The sequence below is a fragment of the Chiloscyllium punctatum genome, chromosome 5 (genome assembly GCF_047496795.1).
Source record: "Chiloscyllium punctatum isolate Juve2018m chromosome 5, sChiPun1.3, whole genome shotgun sequence".
In the NCBI taxonomy this organism is placed as follows: Eukaryota; Metazoa; Chordata; class Chondrichthyes; order Orectolobiformes; family Hemiscylliidae; genus Chiloscyllium; species Chiloscyllium punctatum.
Genome location: NC_092743.1, coordinates 68,586,128 through 68,606,938, shown reverse-complemented (window position 1 = coordinate 68,606,938; position 20,811 = coordinate 68,586,128). Strand labels below are relative to the sequence as shown.

Below are 20,811 nucleotides of genomic sequence, written 5' to 3'. Positions count from 1 at the left end.
GAAATGTGTTTCTGACAGCAATCACAGATGCAATTGTTTTAATCTGGTTTCTAACGATTAAAACAATACAGTTAGGACAATTACAACCATCTTTGAAAACCAATAAATTGGTTGAAAGGGTCTTTAAGCTGGCTTGAGGTGCTACATATAAGATTGTTACTTTTTTCTTTACTTTGCTGATGACACAAAGACAGGTGGACAGTGGGTTGTCAGATTGACATAAAGAGTCTTCAAGAGAATTTATATGGATTTTGTGAGTGGACAAAGAAATGACAAATGCAGAATAATGTGGGAAAATGTAAACTTGTCCATGTTGACATGTATGTTATTTGAATAGAGGGATAGTTCAGAACTGGGTGCCCAAGTGGAACAAGTGATAGAAAGTGACATGAAATATTGATAGTTATTGAAAATAAAATGCAATATTAATTTGGGAAAGATTTACTGAGCTGTGTAAAATCTTGGTGAGACTCCGCCTGGAATACAGTATCAGTCTCCTTATTTGAAGCAAAATGTATAATTACATTAAGGCAGCATGGTGACTCACTGGCTAGCATTGCTGCCTCACAAATCCAGGAACCTGTATTCAATTTCAACCTCAGGCAAGTGTGTGGAATTAGTATGTTCTCCCTGTGTTTGCATGGGTTTCCTTTGGGTGCCCTGGTTTCCTCCCACAGTCCAAAGATGTACAGGTTAGGTGGATTGGCCATGCTAAATTGTCTATAGTTCCAGGGATGTGCAGGCTAAGTGGAGTAGCCATGGGAAATTCAAGGTTACAGGATAGGGAGTTGGGTCTGGGTGGGATGCAGATCAGAGGGGTGGTGTTACTCGAAGAGCTGAATAGCCTGCTTCCATACTTCAGACATTCTGAGAAGGTGCATTCAATGTTTTTTTGGGATGAAGGGCTTATCGTATAAAGAAAGGTTGAACAGGTTATGCCTACACACATGAGAATTTAGAAGAAAGATCGGTAATCTTATTGAATCCTATAAGACCCTGAAGGGAATTGACAGGGTGGACACTGGGTGGTTGTTTTCCTATTTGGGGAAACTAAATTTAAGAAATACAGGTTAGAAATTGGAGAAGAGGTTCTCATTTAGGAGTGAGATGATGATGTTCTTGTCTTCTCAGACGTCTTTAGTTTGTAAGATTCTCTTCGTGGGGAGCAGTGGAAGCTAGTTGTTTGAATGTAGTCAGGGCTATAATGAATAGGTTTTTGATCAATAAGGGAGCCAATGGGTATGAGTACAGACAGTTGAGGTCACAATCAGATCAACCACAATCTTCAAAATTAGCAGAGCAGGTTTGAGGGGCTGAATAGCCTATCCTGATCTCAATTTTCTTTGTGTGTTCTTGTATTTATATCAATGTAATGAATAGTACATAAATTAATCACAGACATTCATAAACATCTCGCCTTTTTACATTTGAGATCACTTGATGGTGTGGATTGCCACAAAACCAGTCAGAATTTCATGTTCCCTAACAACAGTATGAGATTAAAAGAATACATCGGTACATAAACGAGAGCTAGATGAGAATTAAATGGTCATAAATGGAATCTTGTCACTTATCTAATGATTTTATGAATTTGAAGATGATCTTAAACTAGTCTTTCAATTGAATTAGAAATTCAACATTGGATTCCCAATCAGGCACCAATAATTGTCTTTCAGATCAGATTGGTCTGTCAGAACATACCCTAATCCTCAAATTGGATAGAAAGTATAGTATGTTACATGAGAGGATAGGAGATTATCAGTTTAGATATACAATGTGCTGACAAAAAGAAATTCTGTTTAAATAGTACTTCTCATTGTGACTCAGAAATATTCCAAATGCTAAATAAATAATGAATCAATTTGAAATGAAACCATTGCTATTAAGTAGACAAGTGCTTACATTGCACCTATCTCATTTTTGTTTGTGTTGGCAAAGTCACTAGGGGAATACATGCATTTCTTTGGATAGGCCAAAGAACTTTTAATATCCATCAAGACAGGTAAATAAGACGTGGTTGACAACTCTGACAATGCAGAATTCTAAACTTTTAAACTAAATTATGTGCTAAAATCCTAGAGTGGGAATGAACCTCTGACCTTTAGGGCAAGTGTGCTAAAAGTGAATGTGGCTGGCACTTGTTCAGTGAATGATAGCTCAGTCTGTTTAAAAAAAAAATCATTTATGAAATGTGGGCAATGCTGGCATAAGTAGCATGTGATTTGCCCTGGAGTGGGTGGCAGCGAACTACGTTTTCTGATGTAGTATACTGTTAATGTATTGTTGATGTACTGTTAACTACTAAAATAATGATTGGTATATTAGTATGCACATGTTAAACTTGTGAAAACATTTGATGCATGAGCATTGTCAGATACCATTCTTCTGTATAGTCAAAGCCCATAAAAGTCAACATTGTCACTAAATCCTCAGCCATTTAAAAGCTAAGATTAAACTAAACAGCTTGTTTTTGGACATGGAATCTTTGTTTTACAGCATAGTAAGAGATTAAAGAAAATAATAAGTAATACAGTTAGTTTACAGAAATATTATTTTCTTTATGCAATATACTCAATAAGGAGATGCATAGATACAAACTTGATTACTTCTATTGCTAACTTGTCTTATTCATTTCTCAGATTCTTACATAATAATAAAATATCAAGAATTACTGCTGGAACCTTCGCTCATCTGAGTTCACTAAAACGACTGTGAGTGCTGTAGACTTTAGCCATTTGATTAACTTTGTTCTTGCTTTGTGTATTATTTTAGAATTTTTTCTTTTTGAGTTGCATATTCCATAGATTTCTCAAGATGTTTGTATTGCCAATATGATGTATAATTGAAAGTATTATCATTATATAGGAAATCACTGTATTTATGGATTTACTGATAGTACCTTTAGATTAGATTTTGCTGTAGAAGGGCAGCTAACAGTTGTTGCCATTAGTTAGATCCTGTGCTTTTCAGCTGAACAATATCTGCACACAAAGATGCTGAAAATGTGACTTACAGCAGTATAGCAAGAGAAGCAGCAATGGGGGACGCAAGTGAACAGAGTACCCTCCGTAACCAGATAGGCAAACAAATCAAAGGCTTAAGGAGGAAGGTGAATTCAATGTCAAATCAGATAGGATAAATAGAGACGGAGACAACGGTTAGACTAAGGGAGAGGAAAGAGACAGAAAGGAAATGAAATTTTAAAAAGTTAATATTTTAGAATATAGAATACAGAACATAGAACCTTACAGCACAGCACAGGCCCTTCGGCCCTCAATGTTGTGCCAATCTATGGAATCAATCTGAAGCCTGTCTAATCCACCATATTCCATTCTCATCCATATGTCTATCTAATGATCAGTTAAATGCCCTTAAAGTTGGCAAGTCTACTACTGTTGCAGGCAATGCGTTCCATGCCCCTACAAATCTCTGAGTAAAGAAACATCTGCCCTATATCTATCACCCCTCAATTTAAAACCATGTCCCCTCTTGCAAGTCATCAACATCTGAGGAAAAAGGCCCTCATTGTCCACCCTATCTAACCCTCTGATTATTTTTTATGTCTCAATTAAGTCACCTCTCAATCTTCAGTTGAATGAAAACAGCCTAAAGTCCCTCAGCCTTTCCTCATGAGATCTTCCCTCCATATCAGGCAACATCCTAGTAAGTCTCTTCTGCACCCTTTCCACATCCTTCCTATAATGTGGTGACCAGAACTGTACGCAATACTCCAAGTGTGGCCGAAATCAGAGTTTTGTAGCATGACCTCATGGCTCCAAGACTCAGTCACTCTACTAATAAAAGCTAACACACTGTATGCTCTCTTAACAACCCTATCAACCTGGATGACAACTTTCAGGAATCTATGCACATGGATACCGAGAGCTCTCTGCTCATCTACACTACCAAGAATCTAACCATTATTCCAGCACTCTGCATTCCTGTTAGTCCTTCCAAAGTGAATCACCTCATTCATTTCCGCATTAAACTTCATTTACCACCCATCCTTTGGCACTCTCCACAATTCCACCGACCTTAGTGTCATCTGCAAATTTACTAATCTATCCTTCTACGCCCTCATCCAGGTCATTTATAAAAATGACAAACAGCAATGGACCCAAAACAGATCCTTGCGGTACACCACTAGTAACTGAACTCCAGGATGAACATTTCCCATCAATGACCACCGTCTTGTCTTCCTTCAGCTAGCCAATTTCTGATCCAAGCTATTAAATCACCCTCAATTCCATGCCTCCATATTTTGTGCAAAAGCCTACCATGGGGAACCTTATCAAATGCCTTACTGAAATCCGTGTACACCATATCAACCGCTTTATCCTCATTCACATGTTTGGTCAGTTTCTCAAAGAGCTCAATAAGATTTGTGAGGCATGACCTACTCCTCACAAAACCGTATTGACTATCTCTAATCGACTTATTCCTTTCTAGATGATTATAAATCCTGTCTCTTATAACCTTTTCCAACACTTTACCCACAACCGAAGTAAGCCTCACTGGTCTATAATTTCCAGGGTTGTCTCTACTCCCCTTCTTGAACAAGGGAACAACATTTGCTATCTTCCAGTCTTCTGGTACTATTCCAGTAGACAATGACAAAACAAAGATAAAAGCCAAAGGCACGGCGATCTCCTCCCTGGCTTCCAAGAGAATCCTCAGATAAATCCCATCAAGCCTTGGTGACTTATTTATTTTTAATTTAAATTGTAAAACAAATGTAGTCATGGAGGAATAAGAACTCCACACTTGTAGTAGTCACTTTACAGAAAGGCTGATTGAAGAATGCTACATTGATAAAAGGATATGGTGGCACAGTGGTTAGCACTGATGCCTTACAGTGCCAGGGATCAAGGTTTGATTCCAGCCTTAGGTGACTGTGTGTAGTTTGCATGTTTTCCCCGTGTCTGCATGGGTTTCCACTGGGTTCTCTAGCTTCTTCCCACAGTCCAAAGATGTGCAAGTTAGGTGAATTGGTTGTGCTAAATTGCGCTGGAGGGAGTTTCCAGGATTGTGCAAGCTAGGTGGCTATGGTAAATGCAGCGTTACAGAGATAGGCTGGGATTTGGTTTCAGATGGAATGCTCTTTGTAGGGTCAGAGCAGACTCAATAGATGAAATGACCTCCATCTGTACTGTAGGAATTATATGACATTGACACTGATAATTACTAACTATAGGGTTTAATTCCCATCTACTGTCCAAAAACAGTAACATTCAATGGCTGCTAATGGAAATCTAACTGGCAAGAGCAGTTTTTTTGAAGCTAATGATAGAGTGATGTAATTCATCAACTTCTAGATTTTGCATTTACTCATTTATCCGCTCCATGCCTGAAGTTTCTGCACCAAACCCATCTTCCTTCAAAAAGTGCAATTCTTTTTAAAAAAAAGTAAATCTCCTATGCACTTTTTATTGTAGTTATTACTTTTTCTTCCTTTCTTTGCCAATACTCAAAACTTGAAAACCTCCTGTAAGAATAAGTTTTCTCAGTATAGAGCAACCTTGATTATCCGAATGACACAGACAGGGAGTATTTTGTTCGGATAATCGAACGTTCGGCAAACACAATTTATCCAAGCATTGGGACCTCGAGATCTTGTTCGGATCATCTGAAATTTGGATAATCAAGGTTCAGATAACTGAGGTTGTACTGTATTTGTGAAAAGAAAGAACTCAATCTTTGCTGATAGTTTATGGGTTGACGTAAAAAGTAGCTGAACTCTATTGACTAGGTTTGTCCCATGAACTGCTCTACATTTGCTAACTGTCAACTGACCTTGGTCCCTGGATAAGGAAAGTTGAAGTGTTACTCTTAATTGGTGTATAATGGCCCCAATTGGAAATGCACGTATGGAATCAGATGAGCTGAAGATTGGATTTGGCTGTGTTAGCATAATGACAATTTGCTTGAGTACTCTGATTGTCCTGAAAATGTGTTGCTGGAAAAGCGCAGCAGGTCAGGCAGCATCCAAGGAGCAGGAGAATCGACGTTTTGGGCATGAGCCTGAAGAAGGATGACTTTGATTGATACCATAATTAGTGGTCTGCATGGGCCCTTTGAAGACTAGGAAGAAGAGGGACAATATTGTTTTAAAGTTTTAAAAAAAACAGTTCAGTGCTAATTGCACACTGGTTATTTTACAAGAATAGCTTGTAGGTAAAGAGAAGTCCCCTAATTCTGTCCTTGTCTTTATATGATTGCAGTCGCTTGGATTCAAATGGCCTCGTGTGTGATTGTCAGCTGATGTGGCTGGGAGAATTACTGAAGAACTATGCCCAAAGCAGCAACACGCAAGCAGCTGCAACATGCGAGTATCCTAGGGAATTACAGGGCAGATCAGTTGCCTCAGTAACAACAGAAGAGTTTAACTGTGGTAAGTTTTATTAGCAGTACAGATGATCTTGATTACAATGATATATTACATCTTTTATTGGCTACAAATGACACACACACTAGAGAAAATGAACAAAAAAAAATTCATTAAATGCATGGAAGTTTTAAAAAATATTTTGCATGTCTATCGTATTCATTTGTACTTAGTGGACAATTTCTTAGTTTTTTGCATTGTTTCATCATTTCGATGGCAACATTTCAATTCGTTCAAAAGTGACTCTCATACAGCAAGTAAATCTTCATCTCAGTTAAACGGAAATACAGAAAAATCTTTTTCTCATATTAATAGGCAAACACTTGTCTTTGTACAATGTTCTTTTATCTATTATTTTAAGTTGATAATACCTATGTTAACAAAGGTTGGTATTGTGTTCTTTGTTTTATTGAGCAATGCATCTTATGAAGGAGGAAGAAACTTTATGCACAAATGAATACTCAGTTTGGGCACTGCTAGCATCCAAACAAAGCTGAAAAACCTAAAGTACAGTCATGTAGTGAGAATTAATGTCATTAAGACCAAGATAACATTTGACAAAATTTGGTGTCAAACTTTAAGTCAGTGGGAATTAGGAGAAAGCTGATTAAATCAGACCTAACACAAAGGAAGATGTTTCTGGTTATTGGAGACCAATCATCTCTGTCCCAGGACATCTTTGTAAAGTTTCTTAAGTTCAACCACATTCAACTTCTTCATGAATCGCCTTCCCTCCACAGTAAGGTCAGAAATGTGTATATTTGCTGATGATTTTAGAATATTCAGTAAAACTCACAATTCCTCAAACATACCAATAATCCATTTGCAAAAACGGTAAGACCTGGACAACATTCAGGTTTGGGTTGATAAGTGGCAGGTAGCAGGCCCCTACAATAAATAAACTTGCCATTGAATGGGTTTTCCATTGTTGAATGTCCACTATCCTGAATGAACGCAGTTCCGATTCTTGAGAAGCTTGACTTTATCCTGAACAGGGCAGCCTCTTTAATCAGTTCCTTTACGCTATTGATACACAGTGGAAGCAATATGCACCATCTCCAAGGTGCATTGCAGCTTGCTCACCCTCTTTTGTCAGCACCTTCCAAACCTGTGACCTCTCTCACCTGGAACGACAAGTATAATATAAATGGGAACAATATCACTCCAACTTTCTCTACAAGCCACACACAAACCTGACGTCATACTTTGTCACTGCTCCTACCTTGCCACTAAGTCAAAATCTTGGAACTCCTTTTGCGATAGAACTGTGGACATACATACACCAGGTGATAGCAATAGTTCAAGCTGACTCACCACAATCATCTGAAGGGCTGGTTGATGCATGATTAACAAACATTTAACTGTTTGACACTTGCTCATACAAAGTGGTCAGAGTTTGAAATTCTATTTTGTAAGTGCCAATTGATACTATAACAGTGAGCAATTTTAAACCTAATGTTAAAAATCACACAACACCAGGTTATAGTCCAACAGGTTTGTTTGGAAGCACTAACTTTCGGACCACTGTTCCTTCATCAGGTAGCTATGGAGCAGGACAATAAGACACAGCATTTATAGCAAAAGATTACAGTGTCATGCAATTGAAATGCTACATTGAACAAATCTAGATTGCTGTTAAGTCTTTCATCTTTTAGAATGGGTATCACTGAGCTTGACTATTAAATGATCCATTTCTGAGAATAGGTCAAATTAACATATTGTGGCCTTAAAGTTGAAATGTTAAAATTTTCAAAGCTGAGTTGCAGTTTTGACTGGCATTTTGATATAATATTTATGTTTAAGTACTCAAGCAGCTATATTCAGTATAATATGTTGGCACAAACTTCCTTCTTAGAAGTACGTGTGGTGAATTATTTTAAAATATTTAGACAATGTGGTTCTTTATTTAGAATATAAGTGACTTTAACTGATTCTATCTTTGAAGAGGGGTGATATAAACGTGCCCAAAACACCTCACAGCTGTTAATTTTTAACAGGAAACACAAATTACTTTTAACCAAAAATGGCAGTTTGCACTACAAGCATATGAAGACTACATGAACTGGCAGACTACTAGACAAGTTGCAGCCGAACCAGAGCCACAATTAAACAAAAAAAAATCTGAAAACACAGATCAGGGCAATATCCATGGAGAGAAAGCAAGCTAATGTTTCAAATCTAGCTGATCATGCTGCCTGACCCACTGTGTTCTCTAGCATTTTTTTTGTTTTCATTTCAGATTCCAGCATCTGCATTAATTTGCTCCTCCAATTAAACAAAGTCTTTTGGATTATCTGGCCAATAACAGAAACTCCTGTTTATATGTCAGCCAGAGCCCCCTGATTGGATCAGATTAACAGCCCAGGAACTCATAGTCTGTGAGGTCCACTTGGCTGACCTCATGACAAATCATTGCAGGATATTCAACCTTTTTGTCTCTTTAGATGTTGTCCAATTATCTTAACATAATATGGCAAATGCTTCGTACACAAAACCTTCACAGTGTAATCCACTAAAATAATTAATTCAATAAATTGTGGCCTATTTTTGCTTGGAATCTAAAGGCATTTTGTGACACAATGGAACACAATTTGATTTCATTATTTTGTTTGAATTTGATCTTGTTTTTTAGGGGAAGCAAAACTCTGTTGAAATGAATGAAAATAGATTTTAATTTGCTTTGCTCTTTTCGAACATCCCTGATTTTAATTGCTCCATCATTGGTATCTATACTGTCAGCTGCCTCGGCCATAAACTCTGTAGTTCCTTATGTCTTCTGTAACTGGTGCTTCTCTGTCTCTGTTTTGTCCTAAAATGTTCCTTAGGATCAGTTTAAATGATCATATATTAGTTATCTATCCACATCTCTACCTGTGCAACAAAGGTGTCAGATTTTGTTCTATAGTGCTCCTGTGAAGCACTTTGGATTTTATTCTGTTTAAGGCATATTTTTCAACTTCCAATTTGGTTTGTTTTCCAAAATTTAAATCATTCAGTCAGAAGCTGAAAAACTAGTTGGAACTGATATTTTTTGGTCCTTAACATTTATGGAAAACATGATACCTAATTGTAAGGTGTGTGTGTTTTCTTAACAGATTCATTTTCATTGAACTTGTCATTCCCTTACAAAGTAATGTCCTTGTGTTGAATGTAAAGTTTGCTGATCCATATAGGTTAAACTAATTCTGTTTTGTAAGCCTGATATGTGGAATTGTACTAAACTAGACTCCTTATACTGAAGTAATCTCCTCTTAACATTACTAAACTACTGTCCTTTCTCCAGCTGGTTTTATACATCCAGCCTTAGCCAGGATGTCTGCAATCAGGCAAATGTCCAAATGAAACCCAAAAGTTTTTATTTTCAAGCTATGAGTGTTTCCTCGGGACCACTTTAATGTCATATGAGTTTGGCGGGAAAACACCTTAGAGTTTGAAAGGCAAACCATGCAGGTTATCTTCTATCTGAAAGCCTGAAGCGATGCTATGTTTAATTTATTTGTTTGTAAACTCTGCTAATATAAACAAAACCCAATTAAATTATAGGAGTTCTCTCTCAAACTGTGTTCTAAAATAAATCACCATGGCTGCAGAAATAATTACTAGTTAATCAGTAATCTCCTTCAGACTCAGTTAATACATATGCCAATAGTTCAAAATTCAAAAGTTGAAAACAAATGATATTAAGTCATATATTAATCACACACCTTACATCACAATATAAACCAGGATGCTAAAGATCTGATGAAAACTACTTTGGTCAGTGCAGACAAGTTGTCTTTATCTTAAAATTGGTTAGTGCCAGAAATGTTGCTCAAATTTTCACAATAGATGTAAGAGACATTGGAAATTATGACAATGAATTTTTTTTTGCCTGTATTTGTAAATTGCCTTCTCTGTTTGGAACTGAGCAAAAATGATTTGAAAGTTTCCTCCTGTGAGCACTTAAACTGTGCTACATTGAAAGTCATTATGTTCAGAAGTGGGGGTAGAACAGATTTGTACTTAGTGGGTTGATTAAGTGAGTTGATATGATTTCTTGCATATTGACCCATACTGTTTTCCTGTCTGTGTTTTGCTGTCCTAATCACAGAGGAACTTAATATTTTGTGTGTTTTATCTCTATATATTTGTGTCAGGCTATATATGTTAAATCTGAATTCCCTTTCTATTCTATGCATAGTTACTAATTTAATAAATTGTATGTTTTACATTTATTCATGCAGCATGACTGTCTTGGCAAGGCTGATAGTTATTACCCATCTTTCGTCTCCCTGAGGCGATTGTGGTGAGCTTTCTGATTGAACTGCTGTTAGTGGTTGAATAAAATGGACTCATTTGCTGGGTTGACTCAAAGGGCGATTAAGGGTCAATTGTATTTGAGTTGGCCTAAAGTCAAATACATGCCAAATTGGGGTAAGGATAAGTGATCTCCTTCCCTATAGGACAGTAGTGAGTCAGTGAAGATTATGGTCACTTGTACTGACACAAGTTTCTTATTTCTGGATATTTGAAACAGAATTCAAATTCTCCACTGCATTGTTGGATTTTAACTCTTTTTTTTGTTATTAGTTTAGTTCTTTCATTAGTAGGATATTAACAAAATCCATATTCTGTTGTTATTAGTTTTAGTGGTCCATTTACATGATCATTAAGGTATTTTTGTTATAGAGTTATTAGTCAGATAATAACATAAACCACTGTGGCACTATTTTCACAAATAGGTGCTTTTCTTCTTGGGGGAAAAAGGATATTGCCTCCATTATTAACATCATTTAGTGACGTGATTGCCTCGGTGAATGGGATTACCATTTGGACTGTTGTAGTTCACTGCATTTTTGTCAAGCGTCACTGTCGCAACATTGTTTATGGGTAATTCTCTGAGCAATTTTCATAAAGTAGTTTCCCTTATTGCAAGGTCCTTGTTGCTATATGAGCATTCCATAGCCCTGCACAGCGTGTTCATAGAATTACCTACAAAAAAGGAAAGGCCATTCGGCCCACCAAGTCCACACTGACCCTACAAAGGGCATCCCATCCAGATGCACACCTCTACCCTAACCCTATATTTCCTGTGTCTAATCCACATAGCCAGCCCATCTCTGGATACTATAGGCAATTTGGCATGGACAATCCACCTAACCTGCACATCTTTGGACTACGGGAAGAAATCAGAGCATGCATGGGAAACCCACATAGATACAGGGAAAATGTGCAAATTCCACATATACAGTCACCTGAGGCTAGAATTGAATCGCACTCCCTAGCACTGACACTGAGACACTGTGCCGTCCATGTACTTTTTGTAGTCATGCTCATTATAAGATAGATTTGCTGCCATTATCATGTTTCAGGGTAGGTGCAAGTGTGGTAGAGAGAAACCATGTGCTAATCTCATGAGAAGAGGCTCCGTCTTAACCAAATGTAGTTTATTCCATGATAACAGCTATTTGCAAGTTACATTGACCAACGGTGTGTCACAAGGATCTGTGCTTGGTTCACTGCTTCTTGTCATTCATATGAACGATTTGGATGTGAACATAGGAGGTATGATTAGTAAGTTTGCAGATGATACCTCAGAGTACAACAGGACTTTGATCAGGTGGGCCAATGGACTGAGCAGTGGCAGATGGAGTTTAATTTAGATAAATGTGAGATGTTGCATGAAAGGCAAATCAGGACAGGACTTATACAATTAATGGTGAGGTCCAGGGGAGTGTTGCTGAGCAAAGAGACCTTGGAGTGCAGTTCCATAATTTCTTTAAAGTGGAGTTGCAGGTAGACAGGATAGTGAAGAAGGCATTTGGAATGCCTGCCTTCATTTGTCAGTGCATTGAGTACAGGAGTTGGGAGGTCATGTTGCGGCAGTACAGGACATTGGTTAGGACACTTTTGGAATACTGCATGCAATTCTAGTCTCCCTGCTATGGGAAAGATGTAATGAGACTTGGAAGGGTTTAAAGAAGACTTACAAGAATGTTGCTTGGGTTAGAGGATTTGAGCTATAAGGAGAGACTGAATAGGCTGGGGCTATTTTCCCTGGAGCATTGGAGGCTGAGGAGTTACCTTATAGATGGTTTACAAAATCATGAGGGACATGGATAGGATAAGTAGACAAAGTCCTTTCCCCGGGGTGGGGGAGTCCAAAACTAGAGGACATAGGTTTAAGGTGAAAGGGGAAAGATTTAAAAGGTACCTAATGGTGGTGCTTGTATGGACCAAGCTGCCAGACAACGTGGTGGAGGCTGGAACAGTTGCAACATTTAAAAGAAATCTGGATAGCTTTATGAATGGGTATGTTTAGAGGGATATAGACCAAATGCTGGCGAATGGGACAATATTAATTTAGGGTATCTGGTTGGCATGGATGAGTTGGACTGAAGGGTCTGTTTCTGTGCTGTACAACTCTATGACTCTGTGACTCTAATAGACATCAATTACAGAGACTGAGGAAGTCCCAGATAGTTGACCTTTGAGATTCCAAGATGTTCTCCCACCAAATTCATGTGACATTAATGCACTCTTCAGCATTAATCTCTTTCAGACCCTTCCACACACATATAGCATTAATTAGCCATGCTTTCAGCAGTTATCAAGTACAGCCAATTGCACAAGGGAAGTAAATGCAATCAAATTGATTTTTTGATTATAATAACATTAGATTCCAAGAAATGCTTATTTAACCTGAGGTTACCATGGGAGTGAAAAGCTAAGAAACGTAGGATAAGTAGAAAACTAGTTTTATATCATTCTGTGTTTATGTCTGGTAGTTCAAAACGCTGTAAGAATTTGTGTGGAAAAAGTAAGATTATCTTTGAATGGAACAGTTTATTTTAGCTTCCAGGTTTTCACCATGTCTTTGGTGAAGCAGGTCTTTGAGAATAAAGCAAAATCTGTGTTACTGTTGTGTAATGCGGTTGGAAAAGATGGAGGGCTGAAGACAGAAAGGCCAAGTTTTTGGTTGATTTCATAAGGGCCATAGCTGAAATTTCAGTGCTGCCAGAATCAATCAGGTTAGTTAAAAGGATTGGAGAAGGAAGTCCCAAGCAGTTCCATGCCATCAAGACTGTTGTGACCTAATTCTTTTCAGTGGTAGTTGGGGACTTCAGATGGCATACTGTTGAATGACTCAAAGGCTGAAATAATCAGCTACAAAGTGAGAAATCCTATAAAATAGAAGAAAGACTGAGATTGCAAGTAAAGCTACATTTGTGCAGGAGGTAAAAATGAGTGCTTGTAATTACACAAGGGCTATATTTGTTGTTTAACGGTAAAACTACCTTTTTGTTTGAAGTATTTATCACGTAATTAATACATGGCTTGTTGCAGTCAGAGTTTAAATAAGTCAAATCTTGTCCATCAGCTTTTTTTCCATTAGCTTTATGCCAGTTCACGTCTTTTAACACTTCTCTGTTTCTTTGCGGATGATAACACGGGCAAGTCTAATAAAGCTTGAATATCATTAATCTTTAGGTTTTAACTTTGAATAGTTTGATACATGTAAGTTACATGCAGTTTATTTAAATAAAACTGTAAGAATAAGCTTGATAATTTTGGAACATGTGGAAGTTTTTATGGTTATTTAAAATATTAATCATAAAATTCCAGTAAGTTGTACTTGTATTTAAAAAGCCTTTTAGGCAAAAAATGGCCATAAGATAAGAAAATAGAATTTTGCAGCAAGTTTGAAAGTGATGTTGTTCAAGTAAATAAAACTGTGTAGCTGTGAGATGCAAATTTCAATGGTAGACTGGAAAACTACATTAAAATTGCATTTTGGTGGTAAACAGCACATAGCTAACAATAAAGAATGAATATATATTTACAACAAAAATCCATTCCTTTAATGAACAAAAAAACTGCAAGTTTTCCAATTATGACCAGTACAGACAATCAAGGATTACATTAGGCCAAATAAAGAGGCATGTAAATTTGCCACAAAAGTAATCTCAAGATTTGTGAAGATTTTAGAACTTGGAAAAGTAGAAACAAGAAAAAAATTAAGAAAAAAAAATGTGGGAGTAAATTAGGGAAAAACAAAAAAAAGGTTTGCAAAAGGTTCTATATGTATGTGAAAAGGAAAATGTTAGCAAAATTGGTGCGGCATGGTGGCTCAGTGGTTGACACTTCTACCTCATATGGACTTAGATTGGATTCCAGCCTCAGCCAATTGTCTGTGTGGAGTTTGTTCACTCACCTCGTGTCTGCGTGGGTTTCCTCCGGGTGCTCCGGTTTCCTCCCATAGTCTGACAATGTGCCGGTCAGGTGAATTGGCCATGCTAAATTGCCCATTGTATTCAGGGATGTGTGGGTTAGGTGCATTAGTCAGGGGAAATATCAAGTAATAGGGTAGGGTAATGGTTCTAAGTGGGATACCTTTTGGAGGGTTGGTGTGGACTTGTTGGGCCAAATGGCCTATTTCCATATTGTAGGGATTCTATGATTCAATGAAAAACAAATGTGCGTCCATTGTAAGTGAGTTAGGAGAATTTATAAACAGGAATAAGGAACTGATAGAGAAGCTAAACAAATACCTGTTGTCCGTCTTCACAGAGAAAGATACTAAAATCTTCCCAGAAATAATCAAGAATTAAAGGTGAAATTGTAGTATATTAATGTGTTTTTCAAAGTATTAGAACAGTTAAATGGACTTAAAGTAGATAAATTCCCTGCACTTGATGATATACATCCTAGCATTAAAGAAGTTGGCTGGGGAATTAATCAATATATTGATGAGCATCTTTTGAATTTTTGGAAATATTCCTGAAAATTAGAAAATGACAAATATAACCATAAGATAGGAGGGAAAGAAATAAAATGAAGTATTACAGATCTATTCACCTCATTTAATTTAATCTGTTTTATTGTTATTGTCATGTACCAAGATACGGTGAAAAATGTTGTTTTACATGCCAGCCAGACAAATCATATCTGACATAAGTACAACAGGTTAGTAGAACAGAATGCAAAATATGTTGCTACAGCTGCAGAGAATGTGCAGAGAAAGAGGAACTCTCTCTCTGATATGAGCGCTCATAATTCAGGTAACAGTAGAAAAGAAGCTGTTCTTAAATTTGTCACGAAAATCTTATTTTTGGCACAAGAAATAACAATGATTGGGCAATGATTGGTAAATGATTGGGCAGATTCAATATAGATTTTATGAAATGGAAATCATATATTACAAATTTGTTAGACTTTTTTAGGGATGTAACCAGCAAAATAGCACAAGGGGAATTAGTAGTTGAGTTAGATTTTCAGATAACATTTAAAAGATCCCAAAGAAGAGGTTAGTAAACAAAATTAGAGTACATGCTGCTTGTACCCCAGATCTTCACAAACTATATCACTGATATGGATAAGGGAACTAAATGAAATATTTCCAAGTTTGTAGATGATACAAAACTGTGTGGATTGTGAGGAGGAAACACTTCCAGGGAATTTGGAAAGACAAATTGAGTGGGCATAAAATTGGTCAATGAAATACAATCTGGAGAAATGTGATGTTATCAACTTTTGGAGGGAAAGCAGAAATACAGAACATTTTTAAACTGGTGACAATCTGGGAAGTATTGACTTTGTTCACGAGTGTTGGAAAATTAGCATGCAGGTACAATAAACAATTAAGAATGTAAAATAGGTATGTTGGCCTTCATTACAAGAGGACTGAAGTGGAATAAAGGTGTCTTGTTACAGTTATACAGAGCATTGGTGAGACTAGATCTGGAGTATAGTGGCAGATTTGATCTCCTTAATCAAGCAAAAATATACTTGTCATTGAGGGATACACCAAAGATTCACCAAATTAATTCCTCGGTTGGAGGGATAGTGCAACAAAAAATTTTGAACAGATTTAGCGTTTATCCTTTTATTTTTTGCAGGGTAGATTCATGGAGCTGGTGGTGATAGTTGTTAGAATCAGGCAACAAAATTCCAGACTAAGAAGTCGGCCACTTAAGGACTGAGATAAACTGGAATTTTTTTTACTCTGTGGGTGATGAATCTTTGCAATTCTTTCACCCAAGAGGACTGTTTAGGCTTAGTGATTGAGATTGTTGGAGTCTGAAAGTTTGCTGCTATATTAAAATCATCAAGGTAAATGGGGATAATGTGGGAAAGGGGTGTTGTAGTTGAAGATCAGCCTGGGCCTAGTTAGATAGTAGGGCATGATTGAATGGCTGAATGGCTTGTTCCAGCATTATGCTCTTATCGCATGTCTTGGTTGCATAACTCTGTTGATAGCTTCAAATTATTTAGATTCTGGAAGTATCAGCTTGAAACAGTTGATAGTAATCTTGGCTCTGAACCAGAGACAACAGGTCATGTGGGAGTGTTGTATTTAAACAAGTAGCAGCTTTGAAATCAGTGTTAAAATAAGTTTGCTGCAGTCATCCAAACCAAAAGTGAATTTAGCTGAGAGGTCAAATACAACATTAACTGAGCAAGTGCTAAATCGTTCTCATCATGGGCCAAGTGAATTTATCTCCCAAGAGTTCATTTTATGCCTACAACCAGTTGCCTATCCAGAATTGGAAACTGACCAGCACACGGGTGGATGTGAAATCTTGAACAGTGGCAAATTGACGACTAAAGTTTCTCAACTAACAGATCAGTTGTTGGATGGGAGTTTTGGGAGCAGTTTCCAATCAACAAATTGTATGTGGTATTGAGTCTGGGATAGAGAGAACTCCCTGTGGGAGTGAAAAGAGCAATTCTGCTTTTGCCACACCAACAAGAAAGAAAAACATCCAATTCCTATGTTCCTCAATTCTATATATCTTGATCAGACCCCCTCCTCAGCTTTCTCTGCTCAAAGGAAAATGACCCCAGCTTATCTAGTCTCTGTTGTGGTTCTGTTTGCCGAGCTGGGAATTTGTGTTGCAGACGTTTCGTCCCCTGTCTAGGTGATATCCTCAGTGCTTGGAAGCCTCCTGTGAAGCGCTTCTGTGATCTTTACTCCGGCATTTGTAGTGGTTTGAATCTGCCGCTTCCAGTTGTCATTTCCAGCTGTCCGTTGCAGTGGTCGGTATATTGGGTCCAGGTCGATGTGCTTATTGATTGAATCAGTGGATGAGTGCCATGCCTCTAGGAATTCCCTGGCTGTTCTCTGTTTGGCTTGTCCTATAATAGCAGTGTTGTCCCAGTTGAATTCATGTTGCTTGTCATCTGCGTGTGTGGCTACTAAGGATAGCTGGTCGTGTCGTTTCGTGGCTAGTTGGTGTTCATGGATGCGGATCTATATCTATATCTTCTTAAGTCTCTCTTCCTCTCTCTTTACTACACTAGCAGTTTTCATGTCCTCTGTAAACTTAGTGATCAAACATCCTGCATTCATAGCTAGATCATGAATGTATCCTATAAATAGCAAGGGACCCATTATCAAACCTTACTATACGCCACCGGACACAGACTTCCAGTCCAAAAACAATACTCAACCATCACCCTCTGCCTCCTGGCACTAAGCCAGTTTTGAATCTAATTTTTCCAATTTCTCATGGATTCGTGGGCTCTTCCCACTTGATAGTCTTCCATTGTAGACCTTGTCAAATGGCTTCCTAAAGTCCATATAGATTATAACCACTGCGCTATTCTTATTAACACACTAGGCAATACCTTGAAAAGCTCAATCACACATCTAGAGCATAATATTGACTTGACAAAACCATACTGACTATCTTTGATTAATACTTGCCTCTCCAAATGGAGATTAATTCTGTCCTTCAGAGTTTTTTCCAAAAGTTGCCCTACTACTGATTTTAGACTCACTTGCCTGTAAATTCCTCATTTATCCCTATCACTCTTCTTGAATAAGAAATACCTCATTGTCAATCTTCCAGTCATCTGATAATTCTGTGTTCGGGGAGGATTTCAAGATTGATGCTGGGGTTCCTACAATCACCTCTCTTGCTCCAACAGCAGCCTGGCTTAGATCTCCTCAAAGCCTGGGGACCTCTCCAAATCAAAGCCTATTAAAACTGCTAATACCTCTTCCCTTCAACTAATAATCAGAGTCCAGTTGCCAGTAATCAGCACTTTCCTCTCATGAAACATAAATATTGGTTTTCCCCTTGTTTTGGCATTCTTGCTGAGGAGAAAAATGACAAGGAGAAAAATGTTGTTTTCTCAGCAATACTCAAGATACCCTAATTTTTACCAGTGCCCAAATCCTTAACACTTGAATAAACGGTTTTCCTAATTTAACAGTATCTTATATTTTAACAAATCAACGCTGTTCCACTGAATTGGAAAATGTTTAAATCCTTTGAGCTGCATTTAGTAACTGTGTCACTGGCTGTTCACCAGATTAAAAAAGAGGTGGCCCAACAAGATTAAGTTCCAATTCTGTCTGCCATTCATAAGGGTTCCCAGACCTTTATGGATGAAATCTGCCTTTAAGACCTGCCAGCTAATAAAAGTGCTGGCAGCTCTTCAATTCCAACAACAGCAATGGGAGTGAATGTCGCTACTGGGACTGCAGGGTTCTCATGCAGTGCTGCAGCCTAAAGTTGAGGTAAGTGGAGTGAGTTCACTCAGACCAATTAGATAAACCCTGTTGATAGAATGGGGTCAAATGCAAGGAGGCTCTTACATCAGTGGTGCTTATCACTGAAATGGCCACTCAAGGGCATCAATTGTTCCGGGCCTTCCATACCCCTGTCCGAATCTGGAAGGGGCATTTTGTCCATCCCACTGCATCCTTCCCAATTGCATTAATTCCCACCCACCTCCCAAGTGCTCCTGGAGTTCATTTACCCATTCAAATGCTCTTAAATGTTGCAATTGTATCAGCCTCCTCCGCATCCTCTGGCAGCTCATTCCATACACGTACCACCCTCTGTGTGAAAAGGTTGCCCCTTAGGTCTCTTTTATATCTTTCCCCTCTCACCCTAAACCTAAGCCCTCTAGTTCTGGACTCCCCGACCCCAAGGAAAAGACTTTGCCTATTTACCCGATCCATGCCCCTCATAATTTTGTAACCCTCTATAAGGTCACCCCTCAGCCTCCGAAGCTCCAGAGAAAACAGCCCCAGCCTGTTCAGCCTCTCCCTATAGCTCAAATCCTCCAACCCTGGCAACATCCTTGTAAATCTTTTCTGAACCCTTTCAAGCTTCACAACATCTTTCCGATAGGAAGGAAACCATCCTACCACCCTCTGTCTTCTACCTTTGAGTCAGTTCTGTATCCACTGGTTAAGCTTTCGAATGGTAGTGGGTGAATGTGATGACGATGAATTCAATTGTGGGTTTTAAAAAAATGCATTTAAAGGGAAAATGTGTGCACTGTCCTGGGGTGGGGGGGGGGGGGGGGAGGGGAAGGCAGAGGAAAGGGACTCAGCTAAGTTTCCCTTGCAGTGCGTTAACACAAGCACACCCAGTGATGTAGCCTTCTCCTGTTCTGTAAATATGGTAACACAGGACATGGTTGACCATGCTGTGAAATTTCCAAGCAAGCCACTCAGTCTATTAAACTTTTAAAAGAGAAACAAAAGGAAGAACAATGATGAGTGGACCAAATGGCCATGTTTCCTGGAAATGACAGCAACCTGAAGAGCCCTGATGACCCTGAAATTCTTCCATACCAACTACAGACTACAGGGAGAACTAGCCATTTGGATACAGAACTGGCTCAAAGGTAGAAGACAGAGGGTGGTAGTGGAGGGTTGTTTTTCAGACTGGAGGCCTGTGACCAGTGGAGTGCCACAAGGAATGGTATATGTATAGGAAGGGATATTGGTGCTGGCAGGTGGGACTAGATTGGGTTGGGATATCTGGTCGGCATGGACGGGTTGGACCGAAGGATCTGTTTCCATGCTGTACATCTCTATGACTCTCTGATTCTACTGGGTGTTTGTGCAAAAATAGGCAGAACTGTCCCACAATGAGTATGATGTCATCATCCTGAATCACACCTTATAGGCAATGTAGCTGACCCCACCAACATCATGCTTGGGTTTGTCCTATACAAGAACCAGGAGAGGTCCAACAGAATAATGGCCGATGAGGTCTCACGGACAAGCAAATCTCCTGCTGAGTACCGCCCATTGCCATCCCTCAGCTGATCAATCAGTTCGTCTCTATGTTAGATACTATCTGGAAGAAACACTATTGGTGGCAAAGGCAGACAATGCACACTAGATGGAGAACTTCAGTATCCATTATCAAGGTGTTTTTTGCATGTATGGAATGAACTTCCAGAGGAAGTGGTGGAGGCTAATACAATTATAATATTTAAAAGGCATCTGGATGGATACTTGCAAAGGATTTGGAGGGATGTGGGACGAGATTAGTTTTGGATATCTGGTCAGCATGGATGAGTTTCACCAAAGGTTCTGTTTCCATACTATACATCTCAATGACTCAATGATTGTAAGCTAGTCTCACTATGGACTGAGCTGACAAGAGTCCAGAAGCACATAGAAAGACCTAGCA

The 20,811-nt window shown here is 38.4% G+C and overlaps 1 protein-coding gene across 2 annotated transcripts in view; it reads left to right on the top strand.

The window, feature by feature from the left end:
• The window catches only part of LOC140477143 (peroxidasin homolog), a 583,119-nt gene that overhangs the window by 324,659 nt on the left and 237,649 nt on the right, over nt 1-20,811 (top strand). For both annotated transcript variants that reach the window (XM_072570507.1, XM_072570508.1), the window contains exons 6-7: nt 2,640-2,711; nt 6,222-6,391. In XM_072570507.1, the coding sequence (XP_072426608.1) occupies nt 2,640-2,711; nt 6,222-6,391 (242 nt within the window). The remainder of the gene's footprint in view (nt 1-2,639; nt 2,712-6,221; nt 6,392-20,811) is intronic.